At 38.7% G+C, this 27,079-nt stretch overlaps 3 protein-coding genes across 3 annotated transcripts; 2 read left to right on the top strand and 1 right to left on the bottom strand.

The window, feature by feature from the left end:
• The first annotated feature begins 967 nt into the window (after window positions 1-967).
• On the top strand, window positions 968-15,391 carry LOC136339112 (uncharacterized). Its single transcript, XM_066282098.1, has 10 exons — window positions 968-1,156; window positions 12,287-12,446; window positions 12,503-12,662; window positions 12,716-12,930; window positions 12,986-13,158; window positions 13,336-13,463; window positions 13,518-13,707; window positions 13,759-13,900; window positions 13,990-14,153; window positions 14,552-15,391. The coding sequence occupies exons 1-10, from the start codon at window positions 1,136-1,138 to the stop codon at window positions 14,771-14,773; spliced, it is 1,575 nt and encodes a 524-aa protein (XP_066138195.1). The 5' UTR covers window positions 968-1,135; the 3' UTR covers window positions 14,774-15,391.
• A 3,228-nt stretch (window positions 15,392-18,619) lies between these two features.
• LOC136339226 (uncharacterized) lies at window positions 18,620-23,630 on the top strand. The gene is made up of 4 exons (XM_066282294.1): window positions 18,620-18,796; window positions 19,438-19,685; window positions 20,771-22,709; window positions 22,763-23,630. The coding sequence occupies exons 2-4, from the start codon at window positions 19,656-19,658 to the stop codon at window positions 23,044-23,046; spliced, it is 2,253 nt and encodes a 750-aa protein (XP_066138391.1). The 5' UTR covers window positions 18,620-18,796; window positions 19,438-19,655; the 3' UTR covers window positions 23,047-23,630.
• A 575-nt stretch (window positions 23,631-24,205) lies between these two features.
• Window positions 24,206-26,671, bottom strand: LOC136339086 (sialin-like). Its single transcript, XM_066282050.1, has 10 exons — window positions 26,259-26,671; window positions 25,955-26,202; window positions 25,681-25,905; window positions 25,544-25,628; window positions 25,328-25,494; window positions 25,114-25,266; window positions 24,925-25,057; window positions 24,714-24,869; window positions 24,576-24,661; window positions 24,206-24,526 (listed from the first exon to the last, which is right to left on the bottom strand). The coding sequence occupies exons 1-10, from the start codon at window positions 26,326-26,328 to the stop codon at window positions 24,347-24,349; spliced, it is 1,503 nt and encodes a 500-aa protein (XP_066138147.1). The 5' UTR covers window positions 26,329-26,671; the 3' UTR covers window positions 24,206-24,346.
• Window positions 26,672-27,079: the final 408 nt, after the last annotated feature.

Genomic DNA, 27,079 nt, shown 5'->3' with positions numbered 1-27,079 from the left:
AGTTATTACATTTCAGTGTGTCTGCATATTATTTTTTTATTATTATTTTAATAAATGGTAAAAAATCATGAAATAAATGATAAAGACATTATAAGTAACAAAGGAAATTATTTCTGAGCTTTTCAAAGTTTCTTTGTTCTTTGTCCTGCTGAACATGGAGTTTTGTTGTAATTTGGTTAAACGAAACTTTTAGTAGGAAATGGATTGGTCGACGGGGCCAAATGCTGTGGCCTGCGAGATGACCTGGCCAGCGCCCTTTGGATTATTTTGTACTGGAGCATTTAAAACAATTAACGCAGCATTGGCTGATGCAGGAGAAACTGATAGCCACGAGCAATTACTGCTAATAATAATGATTACAGTTGAATACATTCAAAATCGACAAAATACAGAACCAACATACGGTAGGTTTCATAGCATCGTATTACTACGTAGCACGTAAATTCTCGGTTAAACTCTGCATTCCGAATCGCAAGCTTTCAATTATTAATTTGCGCGACGATGTCACTTACCTACCTTCTGGTGTCGTAACTCGTGTAATGCACAATAAACTAGTGTGATTTCACCAGGGTTGCAGTAAAATAAAAGGAAAATTCCAGTTTGCTAAAACTAATGCTCAGCAAAGTAAGGAATTTCCTGCTTATTATACAAGTTACTGTAACCATGCAGCTCTACGCATTACACACATTAATGTCGTCTTATATCTCCCATAAAGATTGTATGGAAATTTTTAGCTCAGGCCACAATTTAGCCCCAGCCCGAACCTTCCATCAGCTTCGCCACCCACATCGACCATCATGCAAGCAATCACCCATGAAACCTTTTGGCCTTTTCATGATAAATAGTACTATCACTGGTACCACCAACCATCATAAAATAGACAAATGAGTCAGTTTGAATGCAGGACTATAGCAAAAGCTTCCCCCAAGTGCCTCCGCCCGACGGAGGTTATAAAGAGAACCCGGCTTTGGCGCTGCACAAGACATTGAAGTCTGCTCTCGCTGTTACACATTAAATACCCTAGGAGGTACCACCGCGTTCTTCAAGAAGTACCAACGCTTGTGCTGGTGTTACGGACGTTGATAGTACGTGTGCAAGAATTCTTTGCTAGTGTTGTGGTGTCTTCTTGTGGACCATGAGAATCTTTAGTGTTGAGGTAAGTTTGTGCCTATGGGCAATTGCACTGTTGGTGATTGATTGGTTCCATGTACAGCGGTTTTGCGTAACACTGTAATTATTATGAATGTTCTTATTTATCCGATACAAAATCTCAATAGAATCCTGCGAAGATAAAGGTTATAGCATTAACACTTTGTATAATTAACAGGTGAAAAGCTCATTTATTTCGCAACCACTTCCATGCATAAATTTAACATATCCGTCTACTTAAGGTCGCTTAATTGTTTGCTAATGATCCCGTAATTTTTATTTTGACATCATAGATGACCAATAGAAATTTTAAAGGTTTCTGAATTTTGGACAAATAGAAGACAAGACATATTTATCTTTAATTTGCTTGATAGTCCAACGCTCTGAATAATGGCGGGTTTTAGTTTCGATTGGTCAGTGCGAAGGATTTTCGTCCATTTTGCACGAATTTCTTTAAAAAAAAGATGATGTTGGATGGAAAATTGGAACTGCGGACATCATCTAAAGGACAGTTCTTTCCGTCTCTCCATTCAGAATTCAAAAATTGCGTCCCATTGGATGGAACGTTTCCTCATCCTCCTTTCTTCCCAATTCTCCTGGAGCGTGAAGCAAGGAAAGCGGACTCAAACAAGTGCACTAGCATGGGTACTTCCCATTTCTCGGTAGAGTCCTAGAGTCGGAGCCACTCGAGTTTCCAGAAGCATACTCTAGCATAGTGTGTGGCACAGGGTGCAAATTGCTTTAGGTTCACATGTACAGAATGAGCACCTCTGGGCAATTGAAATACCAGCTGCGTCTTGAGGAGGAGGAAACTCGCTCCCCGCGAATTTCCAGCAGTTGCCAACCGAAGGATTGTCCTAGTTCGACCTGATTACTAGTCTGAACCGGTAATCCAGCCGGAAGGGTGAAACGTGGCGTGGCTCAAAGAAGCGGTGAGGTCCGCGAGTACACTGAATGTATTTTTGGGGGCCTCTAGTGAGACACGATGGGGGACCTCAACGGACCACTTTTCGTGGTGCAGGTCTATTACCACTCCACCCAATTCAACTAAGACTAAACTAAGATTCTCATGACGATTGCACCTACAGGTTGGTTCAAGTCCTGCTTCTCTTCTTCTGCATTGGCATTAAACTTTTCCCCCACGTTTTCCCCATCAAAACCAACTTACGTGCTTTGTGGGTTAGACACATTACTGCATTTAATAAGCGCCATTAACATTTAAATACTACTTTAAAAATAATCAGACCGAAATGTATGTGAAACTAGCAGTCAGTTAATCGACTTGTTTTCGCATATTAAGTTGTATATGCCCATTAAGAATCTTTTCTTTTTTTGGCAATAACACTCATTATTATTCGTTAATTAGGCCATTTATTGCAACCAAAGACTTTCATTGTGAAGAATTTTTTTTCACGCGTAATCACCATCAATCTACAATAAAATGGAAAGAATGTCTTAACAAGATTCTTGTCACACTATCAAATGATATCTTCAACGTTCAATTACCTTCGCAAAATAGCTCTCGCGAAGAAAAAGGGAAATTAAATTACGCCATCTTGTACACTTTCCTTATTAGCTGGTAATAGCGCATATTTAACGTAATATCAATGTACTTTCTATAGTTTTCACGTGAAGGCTTAAATTAGTTTTAATTGTCTCCGCAGATAAATTTTGTGTAGGTAAATTTGTGTTACTTTACTGATTCTCACCATACTTATTATAATTAATAACAGGATTTCTATTCATCTAATTAATAAAAACGCGGCTGGAGTCGGTTCTAACCTTTTTTTTATAGAGATTGGGGAAATGGAAACCAGACCGTCGGAGATACTGTCGAATTAGGTCTGGTAGTGTGGGACTCCCCGACTGGCAACTACCGAATATCCACTCAAACCCCCTTCCCTCCCTTCACCTCGGATTCCACCCTTTAAAATTGGCAAACTATCCTCCTTTGTCCGTCTATGTGTCAGTGAGCTCTCTATCATCCACTCCTGCATCCGAAAACTACCGTTCCGAATCCAACCGTGTTTCTGCGTATTCTCACTACTGTTCTAGCCGTTTCACTCTGTCCTTTTCAGTCAACACCTCTCTCCCATAGTTTCCAACCCCATCCCACATATCCCTGCTTTTCAGCATTGCCTTCACTATGTCCTTCCTCCTAATCTTCATGAATATCACCCTCTGCAGCTTGTTCATTCAGTCTTGCCATTTCAGACACGCGAATGTTGTGTTAACTTCTTGCGCTCTTCCCCAGCTCCATCTGGATCCGTACCACTAATATCTCTGCCGTTCCACAGTACCAGCATCCTGGCGTTTCTTGTTTCCGAGTCTTGTGTAAATACTGTCCGAAACAGCCACGTTTGATTAATATTTGCCTGAGGAAATGGTCCAACATGAAGTAATCTCTTTTTACATCGAGGAAAATCTTCTAAAAGCACCCGGTCTGGTATTCTGGCGCCCGGATTTCCCGAGCGCTTACCCACTAAAAACGTGAGATTTCCGGAAAAGGGCGGGAACTGTCTCTGGGGGATAAAACCTCACTATCGAGGGGCTTGGAGATTCAGCTGTTAATTGCTTTTATTCTTTTAGGGAGGCGGTTGTTGTTTCAGGTTGTCGTGTCTCTCCACCTTTTTTAACCTGAACTGCTTGGTACTGTCTGTGATCTAAAAATCAATTTTCATATTGAGACTAGCATTCAGCAATCACTGGATATGACACCACCTACCAACGTTACCACTCTATAAATAATCTAAAAATGTTATTGGCACCCATGTATACCGATCATTAGATATTTCCAATCTTAAAAGCTGCCACTTCTAGCTTATCTCTCCCAATATTCAGTTATGTAAATTTTCATTGGTAAATGCAAATGTCTAAGTAGCGCATTTATACCTTTACTTGTAGACTCACTAATGGCCACTATTCTTATTGGGTAAAAGTTATCACAGAATATGTAGGCATGAAATTCAATAAATTCACTGCAGGTCCTAATTGGTCACGAATAAATTTACTCAATGATAATTGGACTTCGTTGATGTAAGTGTATTAGCGGCTTTGATACAGATTCTGTGTTTGATAATCTATTGGAAGCTATAGGCTTCGATTCCATAAATTTCGCTTCTAAAGATTCCGTCTGAGGAATATAATAGAGCCTTATGCAACTAGTACAAATATAGAATTTCTTACGGGTTTAAATGGAAACATAAATAATGTTCTCTACAACTAGTACCCATTTGTCTAGCCTAGCCGCAAGTCCGTTTGTCTCTTTTGATATTGAAATGTTATGTTCATTATACTAGACTTTCTTCCATATCATCAACAATTCTTCTTTGATTTGCAAAGAAAATGCGGAGAAAGGATCTCCAGCCGGAATTTGATTAACTAAAGGAAATGATATAACTGTCGGATTATGATATAAGCCAAATAGTTGTTGTTGCTATTCACAGCCAATTAAGTGGAACTTATTTTCAACGATTTTTAATTAGCAGGGATAGTAAATGTATTAAATCAGCAGGTTCACCTAAATTCAGGCTTAATCATCTCGGCATTTAAGCTCTTCGCGAGGACTTCGATGAACTGATCCTTAGCCCCCTCCTCTGTATCTATCCTGGCATTGTCATCTGATCTTCATTTCAATTCTGGATACCAGAAATCTCCCAGTGCTCTTTTACTTCATCTTTGTCTTCTCCATCTCCAGCTATTACAGGTCTAAGTATTATAAATTTTGTCTCAGAAAAACTGGTTGGAATTAATACGTGTATCTACGGCCATGAATATGATGAAATAGTATCTGTCTAAGGCATATCTATATCCGTTACGTAACATTTTAAAATTTACGTCCTAGTGCCTATTTCGATGGCACACGTGAAAGGGACTTTCCAAGACAGTGTCCGAGTAGCACAGAGAAAAAAAATCTTTATTTACCATTAATTCTCACCTAAAAATTTAAATGTCCGCTGAATGGCTTCTTGAACCAGTTGTTAATATAAATACATAAGAACACGATAAAAATATTTTAATACAAGTACAAAATTAGCTTTTCAGGTCGTTCGTAATTATACTGGAATTTTTCCAATTAATTAGATCGTAATTGAAGCATTAACGTTTAGTATTCAAGAGTTATACGCCATTAGGTTGATTTAATGGGTTAAGTTTACGCTGACGATTGACTTTGACTTCCTGGATCCCAGTAAGAGATTCTAACTGGATGATTTAGCTGTTTAATCTTAAAACTTGTTTCATATCAAGCCATAAAATCTACCGTGGAGAGCCGTAATATGACAGCTACGACGATATTTCAGTAATGCTCTTGGAAACTTTGAACAATGGTAAACTTTAAATTTCTCATGGAGTACATTAGAAATTGAGTAATCTGCCTAGAGCATCTCCGAAATTTCAAAAGTATATGATTCAAATGAAAAAGGCAAAATACGAATAGTTGGAATACCAAAAGAATACCTGGAATACCTTGACGGCCACATATAAAGAAAAGTTACACTCCAAAATGCCCGTTAATACCATGGTCGTGACCAGAACAAAGGCGTAGCTTCCTCACGCTCAAAGAAAACCAAAATGCTGGAACATTTTCGACTTGAACCCTTAGTTTTAGTAGACACTGGTACCGAATAACTTGACAAAAGTTTACCCTCAAAGTCAATTAACTGATGTTGGTCAGTAATGAATCAGTTAGTCAGTAATCATTATTAACTGAAAACAAGCCATCGTGACTCTTCATGAGAACCAAAAAAGCTGTAGATTTAACTACCGTATTGGTAGTCGGAAGAGATTATTTGCTCAAGCTTGATTGAACTTGCTTCGGTTGATCAAAAGAGATATCGTATGGGCCTTTCCACCAGGTGGTTTCTACAGGGATTGTAAGTGGTCCGGTATGTGCGTGCAGCATAGGCAAAATTGTCACTGTATATTAACTTAGGAAGGAGAAATTTGTGTAACACAGGGTGTTGATGAAGTACTTGCACGAATTTTAAAGAGTGAATCTTTGACTAATTTTAAAATAACAGGTTTTTTAATTTTAAAAGGTGCCTAATCCAACTAAAACTTTAATGTATGTTTAATGAACCTCAGTGTGCCATTTGGCCCGTTGGTTGCTTAAAGAAGACATCGTCCGTGCAACACGTTCTAGGACTCGAGCCAAAAGACTGCCAGGCAGTTTCTTTGGGTGGAATAAAAACAAATTGAAATTTCAACACAAGTTTTTGCAATTACAATTTGCTTTGATTAAATTTATGGAATGCATAGTGTATGCTGCAATAACGAGGGCACATTAAAAAATTATTGCTAACATTAATTGAACAATTAGCTGAAATAGAGCACATAAAGAATTTGCGCTTTTTAATTAAAGATAATACTCGTAAGGAGTGGCTTATTTTATACCTGTGAAAGAGGATCGTATATCCATAAGCTTAAATATTTATGGGGCAACGAAATCCGTTACCAAAGCTGATGTCCAAGAACTGAATTTTCAAGTACAAAACTTAGTAGTGAAAGCATTTTTTTGATTATGTGTCAGGTATACCAAGTAATAAATTATTGACGCAGATTGCATATCAGTGATCTAAATACTTTAACATATTAAGTTTTACTTTCCTTTCATGACCTTACTTCGCACCAGCCATTCTAAATATCAGAAGAACATCATACATGTCACAAAAGAGTTCAAATACATATATTCATTAGAATTAACAACATGATCATAGGAATGGCCCAAATTAAGTAATAACGTAGCAGTTTTTACGAGTTGACCCAAGAGCTACGACATACGTAAGTGACGAAATCGAATGCAACACCAAAGGTCAACAGTTCGATTCTTACAGTTCGAACAATGGCGACGTAATGGCACATGTTCTCACGAGTCCTGCACGGGGCCCGATTAAAGAATTACTTTGTTACAACATTTTTGTCGATTTTCAAGTTTTTTTGCCTTGGAACGTATACAAATCTTGAGAAATCTGCACTTCGCTGTCGGAGTTTTAATTTGCGGCGAACCGTCAATCTTCGGCTCGTCAAAGGTCTTTTTTACATTCCGAGGACCGGGAAAACCAGATTTCTTGAATAGATTTTGCAGTGAAAATGTGATTTGATAAACTAGCTACGAGAGTATTCAATCAATTAGAAAATTCATTATTTAGTGTGGGTATCAGAAAAGTTGTTGATTATGAGATACCGAAGCTTCGAAACCTAAGGGGGGAGTTATTCGTTTTGTTTAAACGGCACTGCATTGGTGCAATCATGACGAATGAAAATGTGCGTGTACTGTAATATGTTGTTATTCACATAAAAAAATAATAATAATAATAAAAAAGACTAAAAAAATATGGTCCTTAAAGCCACCCTTAAACTGGAAGTTTGTTCCTGGATCAAGGTCCAAATCCTTAGGTTGCCATCTTTTACTGCATATGCATAAAATACGGGAAAATTTTGGCAGATAATCAGCAAAAAATATGCTTTAGATGTATCAAACGCTGATTGAAATCGATAGAAAATTGCATGTTCTGAATCCTGCAATTCCTCGATCATTTCGGTCGAAAAATCCTTAGATATGACTCCGATTTAGAATTACGTAATTCATTCCGATCAGATGGATATACAGGGCGTAACATGTCACCACAGAAATATTTCAGAGAACGATAGTACTCTGCAACATATTATAAAATGCTAATAGATACATGGTCAAAAACGTGAAACTTGGACATATTGTTCACACAGGGCGATTGAAAAGTCAAGGAAAAAAATTAAAGCTCGTCAATTTGTACTCCATAAGTTAGGTGTTTAAATATCCTCATAAAAAATAATCCAAAGGGTTCAGGTCAGGTTACCTCGCAGGCCATAGCACATGATCTCGGAAACCAATCCATTTCCAATTACAAGTTTCGTTTAACCAAATGACAAAATTGCATATTTAACAAAACAAACAACAAAAAATGTTTGAAATGGACAGAAATAACTTCCTTTGTCATTTATGATATTCTTATCATTTGTTTTATGGCTCGCTGTTATTTAGTAAAATAATAAAAAATGATAACATACAGGAACGTTGAAGTGTAATCTCTCTCTCTCGAACAAAGGGTCGTGAGCAAATATTTAATTTTGCATTTTTTAACCAGAACATGAAACATGGTTTCACCCTGTATATCAAAAATGGTGCGTTTTCGACCTATTAGCATCTTTTATTATTTTGCAGAGCATGATCATGATATGTTACATCCAGTATGTAGTCGTGGTGATAGTGTTAATTCACCGGCGTCATTGTCCGCTATTTCTATGGGGATCCCAAGCAATTTCTATGAAGCATGCCGTCTTCTATAGTTTTTTGTCACATTCCAGGAAATTCAAGATGCAATTTTTCTAGTTATTTTTTATTTAGTTTTTAGTATTTATTAATTTAGTTTTGAACAAAAAACGGAAAATTTTCAAAAATGAAAAATGTATATTTTTTATTTGTATTTTGATAGCGTTGTTATTGTTGCTTCTGGCATTGTTATTGTTACTTGAGCAATTTCGCACCATTTTGTGTATTTTACTGTAATTGTAAAACATCTTGCTAATTACTCTCTTCTGCGATATCCTAAATTCGAAAAAAACATGGAATGATATTCCTTCTCATTGGGATCAAACTGTATTTATCAAGCGACTTAGGGGTGGGAACAAAATTTTTTAAAACTAAGCAACAAAATGTAGCACATATAGTAACACATGAATTAAAAATGAATTAGGGCTACACCATTAACGCATTGCTACATTCTTTAGACCATGTACTAGGCTTAACTACTATTACTAGCAATTGCCTTAGGTGAACTTCCCTTTTTCTACTGCATTTACTTCAATCACTCTTTACCTTCACACATACCTACACGCGACCTATCACCTTTCACATTTGGACCAATTCCATTATATGCCTCGTTACTCTTTGGCCACCATTATTTATATCCAATTAGCACTCGCTACCTAATATGTACATAATATGTGAAATATTTGCAAATCACTTACGGCTCACACCCAATTAATTGGATTCGCAAATTAATTAAGCGTTTGTTTAGGCTAATTTACAAGTATGTAGGTATAATATGGAAACCAACCTACAACGAAAAAATGCTAGCTATTGTCGCAATGACCGAGCCTACATAGAGCATAAACATGGGTGGTCCATTTGTCTTCTTCTGGGGACTTTCTAAAGCACTGATCACACGTGCTGTTGCAAAAAAGTTTTAAGCTTGTACTTGTGTTGTTGAGATTAGTCAATCGTTAGCATACGTATTCAAAAACACGGAAACCGTAACAAATGGATTTATCTAACTAGATTTATCTCTAGGTTGTAGTCACGTAAAATCCTAATGGTTGAAAGAAAAAAAGTTGCTCTCATGGAAAGAAAGGTCAAGGCCTTGGAGGTTTGCGAATTTGATTTCTTCATGGACAATCGAGAGTGTAAATATTATAAATTTGCTTGTAATAGTATGTTTGATTCTTGTACAGTCACTGTATTAATGCGTCTTGAGCTGCGAAGCTACAACCGAGCATATCTGGGTTACACCAAAACCGCAACCACACTCATAAAATGTCTATCTTGCCATGCAAGTGGTTTTCACAACGTCATTGTTATGTGCACAAAAAGAGACCTGTTTTAGATAAATCTAACAACAATAAGCAGCTAATAACACATGCCTATTTAACCAGTTACATCAGCCTTATGATATTGCAACTTCAAGTGCCAATATTGTTCCATTCAAGTTTAAACGTGTGGCATGATGAAACTTGCTCGTACTGGTGCCTAATTACGAGCGCAGAGGTGGGAAATAACCGAAATGTTAATGAATCGAGACCGGAAAACGAATTCAAGGTGTAAGGAAAGTGTCTGTTTGTAGATATTGTAATTATGCAAATGGAGATATCGGCATTGGGGTAACATGCATATGTTAGGAGAAAACCGATAAGGTATATGCGTAATTAGTTCCGGAATGAAGTAATAGCAGGATCATTCCGGAGTTAGTTTGAAAATATTGGTCGAGAAGCAGATGCTTAATACAATAATCTAATGAAGTCATTGATGCATCGTAAAATGAGCTATGTAAGGAATAAATAGGTAATAAATAAGATAAGTGGACACCGTTCAATTGATGCAGCACATAACACTGGAATTGCCACGACGCGCACTTTAATGAATTTTCCAAAAATTCCTAATTTTCAGAGTTCATGGGGGGGAGGTCGTATTTTCACACAAAGGCCTTTGTATTCGCACAATCATTCGACTTTTTGGACTCTTCAGGCAGACTTTCACCTATGGCGACACCACAGAGTGGTAGAGTCTTTTGACGATAAAGAACCAAGAAGAAGCAAAACGATCTTTTTTATTTCCGATTCTTGCCTGTGTGTTGATGCTAAAAGAAACCAAAGAGAAAGGACCAGGAGAAACTGCAAAGAAATGCATCCATCTAAGGGACGTAACCTCCTAAGTGAAGTGAGAGGAGGGAGATATGGCGATTAATCGAAGCTTCTGACACGGTAGAAATAAGGTGATTGCTCATGAAACCTACTCGTTTAGATATCGAATCGCACACCAAATACACAACTGCTACATTTACACCTTGACCATTACTCATGCCCTCCCTCCATCATGCAACTGATCTCAAATATGCATGAAATCATTAACTATGTCGTATCGCAAAACTATGTAGACAATTCCATGGAAGTGTATTCCATTAGAACGAACTGGTTTGCGAAGAAAAAAGCAGTTTGGTTCTTTCAACAGATCACGGAGTCACGCGGTGAAGGACATTTCTGAAAGGCGTGGTACTTTTACTAGATTGCCTTAGACGATAAACGATCCGTAGGTACTTCTCAAAACGTCTGTAAATGTTAGTATTTGGTACCGTTCTACCTCCCGCCTTCCGAGCGCTCTCCACACCCTTCTTTATGAATAATATTCCCTTTAATCCTAAAACTTATTCTTGGTTAAAACCAATCATTCATTACTTTCTATAAATGCAATAGACCATATCTTTGGGAAGTGTATTACAAGAGTAAATTGGGCGTATGTGTGTTGGGCAACTCACGATTTTGTTACAGAAAAGAGGCAAAACGAGGGGCTTAAAACATTATTTGCGCTTTTTGCAGTGGTGTTTCCTTATCTTTTATAACGGGGATTTAAATGAGTTCAAACATTGATTTAGAAATTATTTTCTTCTGGATTTTAATTTACTCAATTCAGACATAATCACCACATTTAAGCAGTCACCGGGAAGTTGTAGGCCCGCTTCGGTTAATCGACCGTATCATTCGGCAATTAGCCGTTTTGTTATACGTAAACAATGAAAGCGATCTATCCTCATCAAGCTAAAACTTTCGTTGGCGCACTTTTAGCGTTTTCATGGGTTAAACAAATTTATTTAAAGACCTACGGAAGAGATCTGATTAAAACCGTCGTCCTGGCATTCTAAAGGGAGTAAATCCAAGAGCTTTTTGCGACTTCGCAGTCAAATTGAGCAGACTTTATCAATGCGCAAGTCGAATCATCAATGGTCAATACGAAGTAATTATCAGTGACCAATGGAATTTGACGAAAACGTCGATCAACTGAGTTCGGAAGTAGCTCGATTGACCATCGAAAAGAAATCTATGAATTTATAGCTTTCCCCTGCAACTACAGGACTTTTTTCTTCGACAAAGATATTGAAATAGTTTTCATTTCTGACACAAATCCCCAGGCTTTCGGGCGTACTAATGTGAAACAAATTGCTTTTTAGTGATGAAATCTGGATATGAGCGGTTGTTATTTGTTGAAAGCGATCATACCATGATCGACTGCGTTCTGTATACCATAATTGCTTTACCGGCGTATTTCTGAAAATACAGCTAGCCCTCTTTTACCATGAAAGCCACACATGCTTACACAACTAACACATTTTCCTAATAAGCCTCGATGAGCAAGCATTTTTTGCAACGGCAAAACAATAAGCCATTGTTAATTAAGAAAATTATAATAAATAATATTATATAAAAACACAAGGCCTTCAAAGCGAGATTAAAGCTAGGATTCATGTTTATATTCATGTGCAGTAGGTAATTTCTTCGTTAAGAAATTATTTCCTATTGTGTTAAAATTTGGCCAATTCCTTGGTTTCAGTGGCTGCCTCTCCTGCTGGCAGGACTGACATTGCTCAATGTTGCCGAGAGCAGGAAGATTAGGGTACAGCCGCGGTTACTGCCTCAAGAAGATGCTGAGGAAAGTATTCAGTATTACGCAGCAGAGCCCCAGGAGGACAACAGGCAAAGAGTAGTTTTAGGTAATTTAATTTGCAAATTTAACACCACGATATCGTAAAATCTCTTCCCATAACAGTGTCATCAGCAGACCAATACAATGGCCTCTATGGTCAGCCTACAGCGGCCTCGAGAAGTGCCCAACAGGACAACTACATTCCAAGATCTTCACCGAAGACTCAGCAGTTTGCTCAAAGAGTTAAAGAGGCGCCGAGGGAGCCGCCAGTCCAAACCATCAGGTATTTGCAATCGAACAGCAAATTTGCTAGAATATTCACTAAATTTAATACAGAAACTACAACAAAGTGAACGATGATGGGTCTTTCACTTTTGGTTACGAGGCTGCTGATGGCAGTTTCAAAGAAGAAACTAGGGGCACCGATTGTGTCGTCCGTGGTAAATACGGATATGTAGATCCAGATGGAAACAAGCGAGAGTTCACTTATGTGTCTGGAAACCCTTGCGATCCTAATGCTCCTAAAGAGGAGGAAGAAGAGGAAGCACCAGGTAGGCTTAAGAGAAATTTTCAAATAAGTGCCTGAAGTAATTGTTGGATGTTTAGAGAACGAAAGTAACGAAAATATCCCAGCGAACTACCCTACGAGGCCCGTCAGGCCAATTGCACGGCCTGTGAGCACCGTAGCTCCAAAACCAGTGACACTGTTTCAAACACAGTATGATCAGAGCGAAGATGAGCAGCCTGAGCCTGAGCAGCTCCTCAGACCTACACCAACTGTAAGTCTTCTCGTTGTTCCAGTTTTTAAAACTAGAGATGTTAAGTTTCTCTCGATGTACAGCTTCCACAATGTTTGGTGCACATTCTCAAATAGTACATGTCTTCGCAATCTGTCTTTGTTATAATACATCGACGAGTCACAATTTTAATCAACATTGAAGTAAAAATATTTTTAGCCCATTAGAAGCAGACCCCAGTTCATCGCTAGACCTCAATACGTTCAACAAGCAGAACCTTCCATTACTTACCAAAGGCCACAGCCAGTACCAGCGCAATCCAGCACCCCAGTTTCCACACTTTACAGGTTAATTCTCTCTATGCTAATGTTTCCTAAGTTTAAACTATAATCCATTTGAAGGCAAAACGTGGCCCCAATATCTATTACCCCGCGGCCAGCTCTACAACACGCATCTCCAACTACCTCCACAAGAACGCAATTGCCTGCAACGACCTTCAGGCCGCAGCTCTTGCAAGTGTCAGTTACTCCCAGACCTGCCCTCCTATACACCGCCAAATCTGCGTCTCCATCTCCAGCTCCAAGTAAAGGAGTAAGTGTTAATACATGAGTTATTCAAAGGTACTGATCATGTGAATTTTAGATTGATTTCGATGCTGAGTTCCAGAGATTCCAGCAGGATAACAACTATATTTCACCTACCCCTAGTAGTGCTAAGGCTACAGCAAGGCCTGAGTCTGCAGGACCAGTTTATAGCTCTGCTTTGGTGTATGATCCTTCTACAGGTAAGACAACTTTTTTTGTCTGACATCTGGAACATTCATTGGTACACTGAAATATGTTCACCATAATACCTAAACTCAACTTCATCTAGGTCAATACAAAAACCAACTCTACCAGTCCCTCCCTCAATCAGAAGGCCAGTTCTCCTTCAACCAAAGAATACAGCCCTACGTGCAGCAACAGCAACAACAGAGGCCCACCTTGAGCCTGCAGCAGCTACAGCCTCAAAGCCCTCTGTATACAAGACAGCAGCAGGTGGGTTATGATGTCTACGACGATAATGTGGAATACTAAGCCTGGAATTTAGAATGTTTCTTCTGTCACTAACCTACGAAGTCTGTTTTTGTGTACATACTTCCTATCACTGCAAGAAGCATGCTGTTTTTGTTAAACCTTACAGGGTGTGTCACGGAAAGTATTCGCTAAATGGCACACCGTGTGGGTTATACTTATTGTTACAACTAAGTGTCATAATTGCTACTATACGTGTACCATTTACTTCTTAAGAACTTTCTTAACATGTCTGAGCACATATCATTTTCTCTCATCTATTATCAAATTTCTTGTAGGCAATCACATATTCTCATTACTTGCACGGGCACTAATTGCATCTAAATCTCGAAATGAATCTCAAAATTTTTCGATCGATGTAGATCAATCCTCAGGCTGTCTATCAGGCTCAGCAGGCCGAGACGCAATTTCAGAACTCTGCGCAGCTCTACGCTCAGCAGCAGAAAGCCAGAGAGCAACAGGCGGTCAAAGCCTCATCTGTAGCGCCACCCGTGTACTACATACAGCCATCTGTAGGGGCTACAGGAGCACTGGGAGCTAGTCAAATCGATGCGTTTTTGAGGGGGCACAACATACAGTTTTAAGTATTTATGACCGTGATATGTTATTTGTCATTTTTGTGTGCATTTCTTTAGTATTCCGGTAAACCAATTAGGTAACGTACTTGTAATGGTGTTAAGTTGTACTTTATGGTAATCGCTAAATCGTCATGACATCTTCAGTGTGATACGTTCTAAAATTAACTCATATCTCAGGATACTGTTCATTAGCAACATCTCGTTTTTCGTGGGGAGGATGATTAAGGAACGTAGCATGATGCGCCCATGATGTTTTCCCAGTGTTTTATATTGTTTATGAGTTTTTCTTACGACGCCTAAAGCCAGTTGTTTTAACTTAGTGTTACATGTTAAAATATGTGAATTAGCAGTTTTACATCATTACTATCTTTAAACTTTATCACCAATATCTCTGTGAACCTTTTCCTGCTTTTCTGTTGTCTTCCTTCATCTGTATTTATTTCAAATGGCCAATTGTAAATATTAAGATTATTAATTTAATAAATCGGATTTTTGTAGTTTTGTTAAAGGGAGTAATAACTAGGAACTTTGTGGAGTATACTGATACTTTTTTTTTGGACGCAATATAGTTATTTATAAAATGTACGCATTAAGAATATTTAAAAATAAAAGAGGTTTTTTAAATGTGTCGACATTCGTCCTCCTATGTGTTCTCTTCTGTTTCGGCATGTCCTTTAGCTATGTGGCTTTTAGCTGCACACTGTACATTGCACTGTACAGTTTAGCCACCAAAATCAATCAGACACACGTTCAAGCTATCGACTAGTTATTGACACACTTAGGGAGGAGTCATCAAACTCCTGGTAGTTTTCGCTCTAGCTTGAACCTCTGTTAAGTGACAATAGTGTGTCGTCTTCGATCCATCCCCCCATCCATGAACTCTATGCTCCTGTTACAGTTATCGGTGCACACGGAGATAACTTTAAGCCTTGGGGACGGGAACATTTATTTACTAGAGAAATTTAATTTAAACAGAAAAATTGAGTAAGTCTTCTACTCCCCTTCGATACAGCTTTTCTATAAAAATGACAAAAACATCTGGCCTGGATTGAAAAACGGTAGTAAATTACGTTATGATCATAGCTCCGTGTATGTAGAGTCAATCTAAAACGCAGGCTTTATGTAAAAGTCTGATTAAGTGAGTTAGTCCAGGTCAAGCCACAATGGAACGCTTCGAGGTTCGCAATCTAGAATGCATGCTAGTGGTAGACAGGTCGACTTCCTTGGATCGATAAATGCACTAGGGGGTAATCCAATCGACTATTCTCTGTGCCGATCCAGCATATGATCGACCCGGCAGATACTCAACTCCCCGATTTAGGGAGTTGAGAGGAGGAGAAAGCTGCATTTTCCATCTCACCTCAACTCGATGTTGGAATGTAAAATGAAGTAAGACTGCTGTAGCAATGCCATATCTGCTATGGTTAAGGAAATAGAGAAGATGGGAGTTTGCCACCCGAGGGGAACCATAACCCCAGGCGTACAAGGAATTGAGTGCCGAATCCCAAAGTCCTTCGACGCTGATATTTCATCCCCCATGGACAGCTACGGGCCACTGCAGGCTCCTGGACGAAGACACCTCAGGTTTTCAGTGCGTAAGCGTTCGGGGGGATCTCAAACTATGTGGCCGCTAGAACACCACCCCGGGTGTCTTTAGAAGATTTCCCTTGAGACATAAAAAAGTATGCATGCTACTAAGTCAAGAGAAGATGCCTTAGTTTTACCCCTTCGCTGTTTGTTGAGAGTTAGATGATTTGCTTAGGTACTCTGACTCTTCACACTTTTTCCACCATATCGAGTAAAATCAGCTAAACCAATCGGACGAGCCTTTCACCCACAATGGAGAAATACTGCTGGAGAAACTATCCTAGTTACAGCTAAATGATTATAAATATACAGTACATAATAAATATCAGGAAAAGTAATTTTTGGAAATTAATTTGTGGAGAACAAGAAGGTGGATGGGTCTTGTGACCTCATATGCTAAACTGCAATTATTAGAGTATAAACCTGAAGATCTAACATGAACATTAGGATCATATTTGTATTACCTGCGGTGTGAAGAAGTCCATTTCGACCATCGGAGCTGATTGTGATAGAACTGAGAATGCCCCCTTTGGCAAATCTTCCTGAAGTACTATTGTCCAGTACCATATCCAAGTTGTGAATTTAATTCCGCCAATTTTTCCGCTTAGGTCTACCAACCTTTTGTTTGACAATATTCACCTAGATATTCTATGATCATCAACCTGTAAGAGCTGTAAAATGTCTGAATCTAAATGTCCTCGTTGCAGGATGTATTCTTCTGAGGGTAGATGTATGTCGATTCAAGAGCTCATTTTACCTTACTTTAAGCATGTCCCAGCATAATCTGGACATTTCAACGTAAAATTCGGATGTGGTGATTAGGACAATAGTCTCCTTTGGGGATTGTGCTTTCGGGTCTCACTAATTTTCACCGACAATCCTGGACCTATGCCAGTTCTTGGGGGAATCGGAGGAATAACAGTGATATAGAGATATAGAAAGTCTGGGGCCACAAGTGAAGAGTTTTTTTGTTCAATTTGCTTTATTTAAAAAAAAATGCCTATAATGATGTAATTTTCATACTGCACACTTTCATATCGCTTTACGTACTAAATGAGCAGTTCACTGTTCTATGTGCGTTAATCTCCGTTCTCTCTTCATAATCTAATCCGAATCGACGTCACGGCAGAAAACTGTGTATATGAACCCCATTTGAATGAAAATAATGAAGACAAAGCTTAGAACCTCCAATTATTGTCGCAATAAAAACCTTCAAAACCAAAATTTCAAAATCCATTTTAGAAGACAATTCCTCAATCATCCCATAAGACTTTGTGTACCCAATGGTTCTTGGACCATTTCCCACGCGGTCATAATGTCAGGCAGTACTTGCAGAAATCGTTAAAAACAATGTATTCTAAAATTTCATAGATAACATCTAACCTTGCAAGGTCCCTCTACATCGAACCACTAGAATTCTATGTAGGTACCATTGCAGATTATTTATCACTGAAAGGACAATTAACCCTGGGACCAAGAGGCTTGCTGCTTAGGAAATTTGAGAACCCCTAGGAGAAAATGTGTTTGTCCTTGTTTATAGATGAAGTTCTCAAGGAAGTAGCACCTGTTTTGGAAAATTTCCATCTAGTATTGGACAATGGGTACTTGTATTTCCCACCATATGTATGATTATATCATGATGCATGATTTTTCTTTTTATGAAATCGTACAGCGTATAGATCACACAAGTGACTGAAAGTGACAATTCACTCACACTGCTACTGAGAGCGAAATTGTCTTGTGTAACAATCGTCAAATTAGTGTAAAGACCCAAACAAGTGTAATTTTCAAATAAACAACGGCCTATAGTTCAAATGAGTTATTATTACATTTACTTGAGTCCTATTAAAGCTTAGGAGGTCAAGTATTGCATTAATTCAGGTCCGGCTCAACCTTTATTGTCTCACAAGGCATTCCAAGTCATGCTTCCATTAGATTCAGATAAATGATTGAAGGCATTGTTTCTTCAATTTCTTTCGATAGGAATTATAGAAAATGGGGCTAATTTTCTTCTCACATTGCGATGAAGTATAAAGTCAGGCCCTGAGGTTTTAACGTGGGGTAAAGCAAGATATAACAGAAATTAACAATTAACGAAAATGGTCTGAGAAATGTCCTATATTAGAAGAATGGCTGCATTTAGATGCAAGAAATTGTGAAATTATTTTTCCTAATGTTTATACATAATGCAATTAACGAAGTGCAATGTTTGACTCAATAGACACCACATTCAGAACACATGTATACCTACGTACTCACTTAAGTGTTTGGTTTAGTGTTGTGTATTCAGATAAGAGCTTTGTTCTCGATGATTATGGGGTGTTTCAAAATGCTCTTTGAGAATTGTGCCCAATGACGGGTTTAGCGAAAGTTGAAATGTTGTTAAACGTAAAATATTCATGAAACTTGCCGGAAGATTGCTTTATTTAAGCAATACATCTGGTAAAATCTGAACTAAAGTCAAACTGTAATTATTTCATTTTGAGAATTTTCGAAGACGAATAGGTATTCCATAGGTATTCCACGGGGAACAGTCGCTTATCTTTTGCGCCGAGTGTCTCCACGAGCGCAGATCAATGATCACCATCAGTCGCAACCGTTGAATATCGATCCATTTTTCAAACTTAAGTTGAGAAGTTGATTTTTTTTTCTCCAATAAATGATCTGTATGTTTTTTCCATTCAATTTAAAGACTTAAATTGAAGCAATGAAAATTAAACTGCAATCATTTTGCCCATTTAAATTCCAGATAACTATCGAACTATTACGACACCTCTCTCTGTAATTAACAGATTACAGCTTTAGTGTTAGACACACGCGACTGTTATAGGAATCAAATTATTGCCGATGTATGTAATTACGTATCTCACGCAACTTTCCCCATCACATGCCATATTGCTGATTCGAATAAGTATTATTTTGCCCACACTAATGGCCATACTCCAATGCTTGCTGAGAAGGCAATTTTCGTTTCCATTGCACGTACCAAAGAACATGTTTGTCTAATCGGGGACCAAATCTTTATGATTGGAAACAAACTTACAGCAACAAAGCCATAATAAAGTCTTCAGATATTTTCCCAGCAACAGTATGCGTACATAAACAAAATGAAGTACCTTCCCAAATGGTACCATCCTCATCATGCTTCTGCAGACGCCACCGCCCACCCAACGCAATATGAATGCACCACTTCTTGCAAGGTCGCGTCTCCCTCTTGGTGTCTTCGCGAAGAAATCCGCAAAGTTATATAGGGAACCCATGTGGTACTCGAGATTAGTCGTTGGTACCACAGTTAAATGGCATGAGATATAATATGGCTCAAATTGGCAAGGTGAGTTCCGCGTACGTGATTATCGTGATTTGGTGTGTCCAATTGTTTTGTTAAGGATTCTAATGAACACAGTTCAGAATTGTTGAATGAGCGATGGTAATGTATTGATTTGAAGTTTCTTTTTAAAGGTCGGTTGTTAAAGGAAGATTGATTTTCGTTAATTTGCATTTTGTCGTTTCATCACGGCAAAACGTAGATTTGAGGCCGCTGCCTTATGAAGTTTTTTTAGGGTAAACAACGATTTTAATGGTTCAAATACGCACATAAAAGCAATACAATTCTTGTGAGCTGTAAAAATTTTAAAAGGCCAATAATTCGAAACCTTTCAGCTTTCCTCTAGTTTCAGTAATATTTCATTAAACATAGTAATCTGTAGATTAACCAAACCCAGTCTTTCTATGTAATTAAATTGACAACAATGGAGAAAATGAATGCTTATAAGCATTAGTTTACTGTATTCGAAATGAACGTATTTGTATAATGTCAAGCGTGAAATGACAGAGGTAACCAGTTCATATCCACCGGCAATGAGGAAATGCTGTTGTGAGCAAACAATGTAATAAAAGTAATCTTCTTGATTTCATTTTTAGACGATTTCTAAAAGACCTTAATGATTATACTATCTACTCTAGTAGAACCATTTATGTATACTATATACTTCAATAATCTATACATACTATAAATAGTGTCCAGATAATCTTAAATTCTTGAACGAAAAATTGATACACTCCAACATGGTCGTAACTGAGACTTTACTTATTCGAACCCCAAAAAATTCCTAAGTACATGTAAATACGGGACGTTCTATAAGCTCTATATGACCTTAGTGCATGGTAGCTGAAATTTTTTTTGAATGGCCATTTTTTCTGTCTTTCTGGTAGTTTGAATGTTAATCGATTTGAATTTTTCATATTAACCCCCAAATCTTCACTAAAAAAAAAAAAAAATTAATAAATAAACCGCGCATCATTCAAAAAATGACTAACTTTATCTTAGCTATCATCAACTAACATCACTGTAACTGACCACATCATCGCTACACACCGCCAATAGAGACCCTTTCCTCTTAAAGTTCTTTGTTCCAGGTACTGTTTTCAATACTTCTCCTTATCCAGAAACACTACGCCTTCCCTGGAGAACCTCCCCAAAATCAAACTACTGCCACTACCACCTCGCAAAATGCGGAAGAGGAACTGATACAGTCAGAAACCAAAGATGGTCAATTGGAGATTGTTAAAAGGATCAAGAAAATAAACCCTGATGGTTCCTATACTATCGGTTATGAGGCTGATGATGGTTCCTTCAAAATCGAAAGCAGGGATGTTCTTGGAAACATAAAAGGAACTTACGGCTTTTTAGATGAAGAAGGAGAAATAAAGAGAGTTTCCTACAGTTCTAGTAATGCCAGTGAGATTTTCACTAAGCACGAACCTATGGCGATGCCTGAATTTCCCAGTTCGGTAATACGAGTTCAAACCATTAATTCAAAAGGGGAGGTGACATCTAGTACTAAGAGGCCAGTCACTATTAGTAGCACTTATACTACAACAACCACGAGCACCCCTACCACAACCCCTTTAAGTGTCATTCAAAGTATTGCAAGACGGAGGGCCAGTACTACTTTGAAACCTACCTACCACGAAAGTAGTAGGTCTACTACGAAGCCTCACTCTATAACGTATTCGTCAGCAGCTCCAAGAGTTCTACTGCAACGACCGTCTATAATAACCAGTACAAAATCGCCTCGCAAACTTGAACCCAGACCTGAAGGACAAATCGGACGCCCAGAAGTTTTGAAAACTACAGAACATCCGCTCTTTAAACCAGCTGAAGATATCAAGCCCGTCAATGAGGAGCATAGTGAGACTAGGACTAACATATTAAGGAGACAGTTGCCACAAACCACTACTCAATCTTCATTTAATGCTGAAGAGCACGTTTATGGCCTACAGCAGTCTCTAGGACACAATGATGTGTCTGACATCTACAACAATGGAGCTTCAATAACTTCTCGTCCTTTATTTACAACCACTAGATCCATCACTAGGATTCCTATCATACCTACTAGCACTACAGCAGCTCCAGTAATTGTAGCGAAGCCTAGTCCAAGGTATGTAGCCAACTATCAAAGGAATCAGCTGCAAGAAGTGGAGTCAAACACAGCTACGTACAGGCAGTCTTTAGAGGATGAGGTGGTCACCAGCACAGAACCTGCAAGTACTTCTACGAATATACCAGTGGTGCAAATTCCCCCAAATAGGCAAACTTCTGAGCCTTTGGTAGCTGTGGGTCATCCATTCCAACAGCGTGCCATTCTGGTACCAATAAGCCACTTGCAGAACCGTATTGTACCACAAGATGAATATACTCAAAATGACTATAATGCCAGAAGAAATTTTGTTCCCCAGCAACAATCTGTAGTGGAAATCGAAAGGGTGAATGTGAAAAGATTGAACCCCGTGGCTTTGCGTCCCCTGCCAGTTCTTGTAGATGCAAATGGCTACATAAGAGAGATGCCCCCTCATGTTCCTACCCCTTACCCCCTACCAGTGCCCGTAACGCCAGTAACAGTATCATCTCCAGGAAGAAATATCGATGAAGAACTTGAATCCAATGAGATTGAGAGCATCCACCCTCCTGTAAGCACCAGAGACTTTCAAGTGCTGCTAAATCATTTAATAATGAGACAAAAGAGGCTGGAGAGGATAAATGATTTGACCAACCCTAAAAGACATCCGGAGTTCTACCAACGGCCTGTTAAGTACCAAAGAGCGGTACAAACTGCAGGCAGACCAGTATTCGTTCAAAGATATGACCAACCGCAACCAACAGGCTCTACCAGGCAGTACGTGGCTGTAAGACCTCAAGAGGATCCTCAGAGATATCAATACTACCAACAGAATGAAGAAGAGGTAACTGAAGAGCCCAAGAGAGTCGCTTCAAACTATGTGAGACAACATCCTGGTTATCTACCAATGAGAAGGACTTCTAGGCTGTTGAATGGAGGACAATATATTCAGGAAGGTAATGATTAGTAATGTGTATTTTCGAAGGAGAAATTATAATATTTGTTTTAGAAGAGACTCCCCGATCTCATCGAGATGAGTACCTTCCGCCGGAAGTAAGAGAAATGCTCTTGCTAAGGATGTTGCAACTCGCCATGAATCCCTCTTTACCTCTGGACGAAGAAGATCAAGAATCTGAACAAGTAGCCACAGTACCAGCGCCCCAATTTCGGAGACCTCCAGTGAGGAATGTAGAGATTCTAGGGGAAGAGGAAGATGCAAATGATGTGAGGAAACGAAGGCCAGTATCTAGGACAAAAAGGTTCAAAGATGAAGATATGGAGTATATGGAGTAAGAAGTGAAAGTATTATTAGACTGTTTTGCGTTGAGGAGGTGCAGGGCTGGGAGCCAGAATCTTGAATGTGGAGGATCCTTGGAAATCGTGGAAAATGGTTAATTCAAGATACTCATAATGAATCTCAGCAAACACACGACATTTTCGCATGATTCATTAGGAGATTTGTATTTCACATATTCAAGAATCTGGTTCGGAAGCCTGGGCATTTGCAGTATGAACTTTAAGCAATATTTTCCCAATTTATCCGAAGTCCTGTAGACGGAAGTGCAAAAAATTTTTAAATTTAATAGAAAATTTGAACTAATACCAAATAATTTTGGCTTTAAATTGCTAAGTTTAATAGACGTCAGAACTTGAAAAAATACAAAGGAAAAGACGTGGCGCCTCACATGTTTTAAGCCATTCCTGTTGAGAGTGTTCGACTTAAAAAGTTGCATTTTATTTTTGTTTGTAGCACTTAAATTTTTTGAGATATTTCACTGAAAATTAAAGGGAATTTTCAGATTTTTGAGCCAGCAATAAATTTAAATCTCAGAAAAAAAGAGTATCGGGTTGCGTGACAAAATGAAAATGCTGAAGAATGGTTATCTAATAGCTATTTAGCGACGGGCGCATTGAAACAATATAAACATGAACAAAAAAAAAAGATACGAAAATATCTAAAAAATTTTCTTTTCTTTTTCGAGTTCTGATTGGTCTTAATTTTATCTGACAAGGCCCGAAATACTTTGTACATGCATGTCTCACTTGAAAATATGTAAAAAGAACGGAACCACTCTTGCCACTTATCATGAGAAATCAGCCAAATGTTCAAACAATTAATTATCTATATTATTTTTAAGTTTCTAGTACCCTCACAGAAGAATTTCACTTTTAGTTTTATACCAAACGAAGTTATTACATTTTTTTTTACTATTTATGAGAAATCTACCTACTTAGGAATACAGTATGTTAGTCTTAGGCTTAATTGTGTAAATAGATTGCGTAAAAGTTACCAAAGATGTGAACAAACCTGTGAGAAAGACTTTAACTGTTGTCGCTCTGAATTCCTAATAAAACAATGATAAATTTGCATGTGTTTTTGTGCCTTGTTATCGTTTCGTCATTGTCCGCAATTTTTCCTCGTCTTGTACTGGATAGAAAAATGAATTACTGATTAGAATAATGGCATTTAATTAGCGAGTTAAGGATCGGCATTCCCACGAAGTGAAACATAAAATATGGGGCAAGTTATAATTTGAATCTCCCAAAAAACACAAAAAAAAGTGCTAACAAGCTGAAACTTTAATCAACGATTTTACTCCAAAACAGACTCCAGCCTTGACGGTTCTTCGACGTCTTCCAGCTCAATGCAAATTTCCTTCTGCGATTCGTTCCAATCTTGAACGGAACCGCTTCCGCATATCATGAAGAAGATCGACGTAGAGAGTAAAATGGCTGTGGAGGCTCCGAAAACTAATCTCCACCATCCTGCGAACTGAAAGAAACATTTGACGAATCGAAGAACTTTTAGTTTGGTCACTTACTGATCCGTGAAGCCCTTCAGAAACCGCATAATTTGCGGCTAAAAGTCCTGCAGCTCCTACTGTTTGGCAAAGACCAAATACGGTACCTTAACGCGCCGAATTTATTACCATGAGATAGCTTTTTCCTTTGAATTTTACCTGCATAATTAGGGGCAATGTCTGCAGCACTAGAAAACACTCCTGCAGGCGTGGCACCTATCATCACCAGAGCAGCTACGTAAAGTGCAGCGGGAGCTGCAGGATCGCACCCTGTATAACCTAGAATGAACATCAGAGCTGCGGGTGGGAAATGAGCTGAAACATGATTAATTTTTATGACACAGTCTGCATTTTTTTACTTTTTACAGACACATGTAAACGAATAGTTTCCTTGCCGTTGTCGTGGAGACTATCCCAGATTCTCTGACATGATCTACGACAATTCCGAAAGTTATGGCAGCAAAGAAGTGACCAATATGGGGCATTGATTGAAGAATGTCTTCCTGGGGATTTGAGCAATAAAATAAAATTGATTATCCTCTCGTAATCAAAATATTACGTATTCGATTGAGAACCCATATACAAGTTTAAGGTACTTGGTTACACCTAACATTAACGTAGCGTCTGCCCATTGGCTCCCAATTACAGCAACCCCACATGCCCAAGCAGGTTTTGACGCAAGGAGCTTTCTCCAAGGCAAATTTCTATGTTCCTAAGGAAGAGTATTACTTAGACTCTCTATAATTATTCCTTGAGATTTAGGACAAATTTACATCTCTTTTTGGTCTATTAGGATGAAGAGATTCTTCCACAAATCGCCACCACAGGAAATACCAAATTCCTGCTACTACCGATATTACGTAGCTTAGCCAGTCCCTGCCTAATTTCCTGACTAGTAAAGTGCCCAAAATGCCCACCACTGAATACCCTAGGTTGACAGCTAAAATTTCTGATTAATGTTTAAAAACCCCTTGGTATTTGGATATTACCAGAGTATAAGGAAATAAAGGCGCTTATGTTCTTAGGCTTGATCCAGGTAACTGCGAGCATGTGAGCTGCAGGCCACGTGGCTCCCTAACAAAAATAACAAACTTCCCTAAACAATTTCAGTAAATTAAGGTCTCACCATGAAAATTCCCTGAACAATCCTTACACAAACGTGACCAGCAGTCAGCCAGCTCGCTGGTACCAGTACGGCTACCACTCCAGTACCAAGAACACCCACTCCATACAACCTCTCAGCTCCTACCCTTGCAGCTATCCGGCTAGCGGCCAAAGGGGATACCAAGGTTCCCCACATAAAAGCTTGTCGTAAAACACCCTCAGTTTCATCAGTTCTGGTCATCGGTATCTGAAAACCATGAAAATCAATATGTGAAGATATTTTTGAGGGGCCGTACCTCAATGTGTGGTATTGATTTGACGACGCGTATTGTATAAGTACTCTCGGTGTCGTTGCTGCCTTCGAGAGGCTGGCAGTACCTGGTGATGTAGCTGGTATTCTCGACATACTCAGCGAACTCTGCAGCTGAGTAATTTGAAGTGCTGTTTGCCCTGAGGGCTACAGAAGCACTTTGCTCTACGATGCCACACAGGACGAAGCCGGTAAGCACGAACGCGGCAAGCACTTGTCGTGAACCAATTTGGTCTATTGATGAGTAATTGAATTTAGGAAAAAAATTTAGTGTGTAGTCTAATCTTTACCATTTACCACCCTGGCAGCCCTCTGCAGTTGCACGCTTCCCCTCTTGAGTGTATGTAATCCAGGTGCCATCACAATCACTTACTTACTAAACATTTCTCCCTTAAAGTTGATTAACATATTCCTTTCAAAGTTAGATTAAAATACTGTGGAAGCATAAAAAACAACTCGCTTTAGCATCTTAAATTTACAGAACCGACTAAGCCAAGAAAGCCGTTTTATAGGATAATTGAGCCATTTGAGCCTATTTATACTATGAAGCAAATTTCGAGTTTGATGGTCGTCCTACGTTTGGGTTTTTGCAGTCATTAGAGGGAAATGCATCTCGGTATGGGATTTTTTTTTCACAAATATATACAGAATGTCTTTAGCTGAGTCCCATTAGAAGTATTTAGAGATCCACGAAAACTAGAAAATCAAAATTTGGTATGCGGCCATTTGAGCCCAAAATGGCGGCATTTCCAGGAGAACTGGAAATTGATGACAACTTTGTAACCTGAGCGAGTTTTTTTTTTATCAAATTGAGCCCGGCATATTTTTTTACACAAGTTAAAGGGCCATTTCGTTCTACATTCAATCGTATAACATTTTCCCACCAGATTAGGTATCGACGACGCTGAAGCGATTTGCCCAGGGATAATCCACTGGTCAACCTCAGGGAGTGAACGTTAGTTTGCGCAGCATTATTGACTACCATTGAGGGTAACTACGAATGCCGAAGTGTAGCTGAGACATTGCTATGAAGCGTAACGCAACACGTGTAATGAGATTTTATTCGACTCATTCGATTGCGGACTCGCTCGTCCGCTTTTAAACTGATTTG

This window comes from Euwallacea fornicatus, chromosome 5 (genome assembly GCF_040115645.1).
Source record: "Euwallacea fornicatus isolate EFF26 chromosome 5, ASM4011564v1, whole genome shotgun sequence".
Classification (NCBI taxonomy): domain Eukaryota; kingdom Metazoa; phylum Arthropoda; class Insecta; order Coleoptera; family Curculionidae; genus Euwallacea; species Euwallacea fornicatus.
Note: the sequence above shows the minus strand (reverse complement) of the source record. Positions and strands in the feature narration are given on the sequence as shown.

What these genes read in the sequence shown, in the direction of transcription:
- LOC136339112 (XM_066282098.1), top strand. Translation starts at nt 1,136, where the DNA reads ATGAGAATCTTTAGTGTTGAG. An exon ending in CCGCCAGTCCAAACCATCAG is followed by an intron (nt 12,663 to 12,715) that starts GTATTTGCAATC and finishes AATTTAATACAG; the next exon opens with AAACTACAACAAAGTGAACG. An exon ending in CTCCAGCTCCAAGTAAAGGA is followed by an intron (nt 13,708 to 13,758) that starts GTAAGTGTTAAT and finishes TGTGAATTTTAG; the next exon opens with ATTGATTTCGATGCTGAGTT.
- LOC136339226 (XM_066282294.1), top strand. Translation starts at nt 19,656, where the DNA reads ATGAGATATAATATGGCTCAAATTGGCAAG. An exon ending in ATATGGCTCAAATTGGCAAG is followed by an intron (nt 19,686 to 20,770) that starts GTGAGTTCCGCG and finishes TCTTTGTTCCAG; the next exon opens with GTACTGTTTTCAATACTTCT. An exon ending in AGGACAATATATTCAGGAAG is followed by an intron (nt 22,710 to 22,762) that starts GTAATGATTAGT and finishes TATTTGTTTTAG; the next exon opens with AAGAGACTCCCCGATCTCAT.
- LOC136339086 (XM_066282050.1), bottom strand. Translation starts at nt 26,328, where the DNA reads ATGGCACCTGGATTACATACACTCAAGAGGGGAAGCGTGCAACTGCAG. An exon ending in CTAATAGACCAAAAAGAGAT is followed by an intron (nt 25,267 to 25,327) that starts GTAAATTTGTCC and finishes ACTCTTCCTTAG; the next exon opens with GAACATAGAAATTTGCCTTG. An exon ending in ATGGGTTCTCAATCGAATAC is followed by an intron (nt 25,058 to 25,113) that starts GTAATATTTTGA and finishes TCAAATCCCCAG; the next exon opens with GAAGACATTCTTCAATCAAT.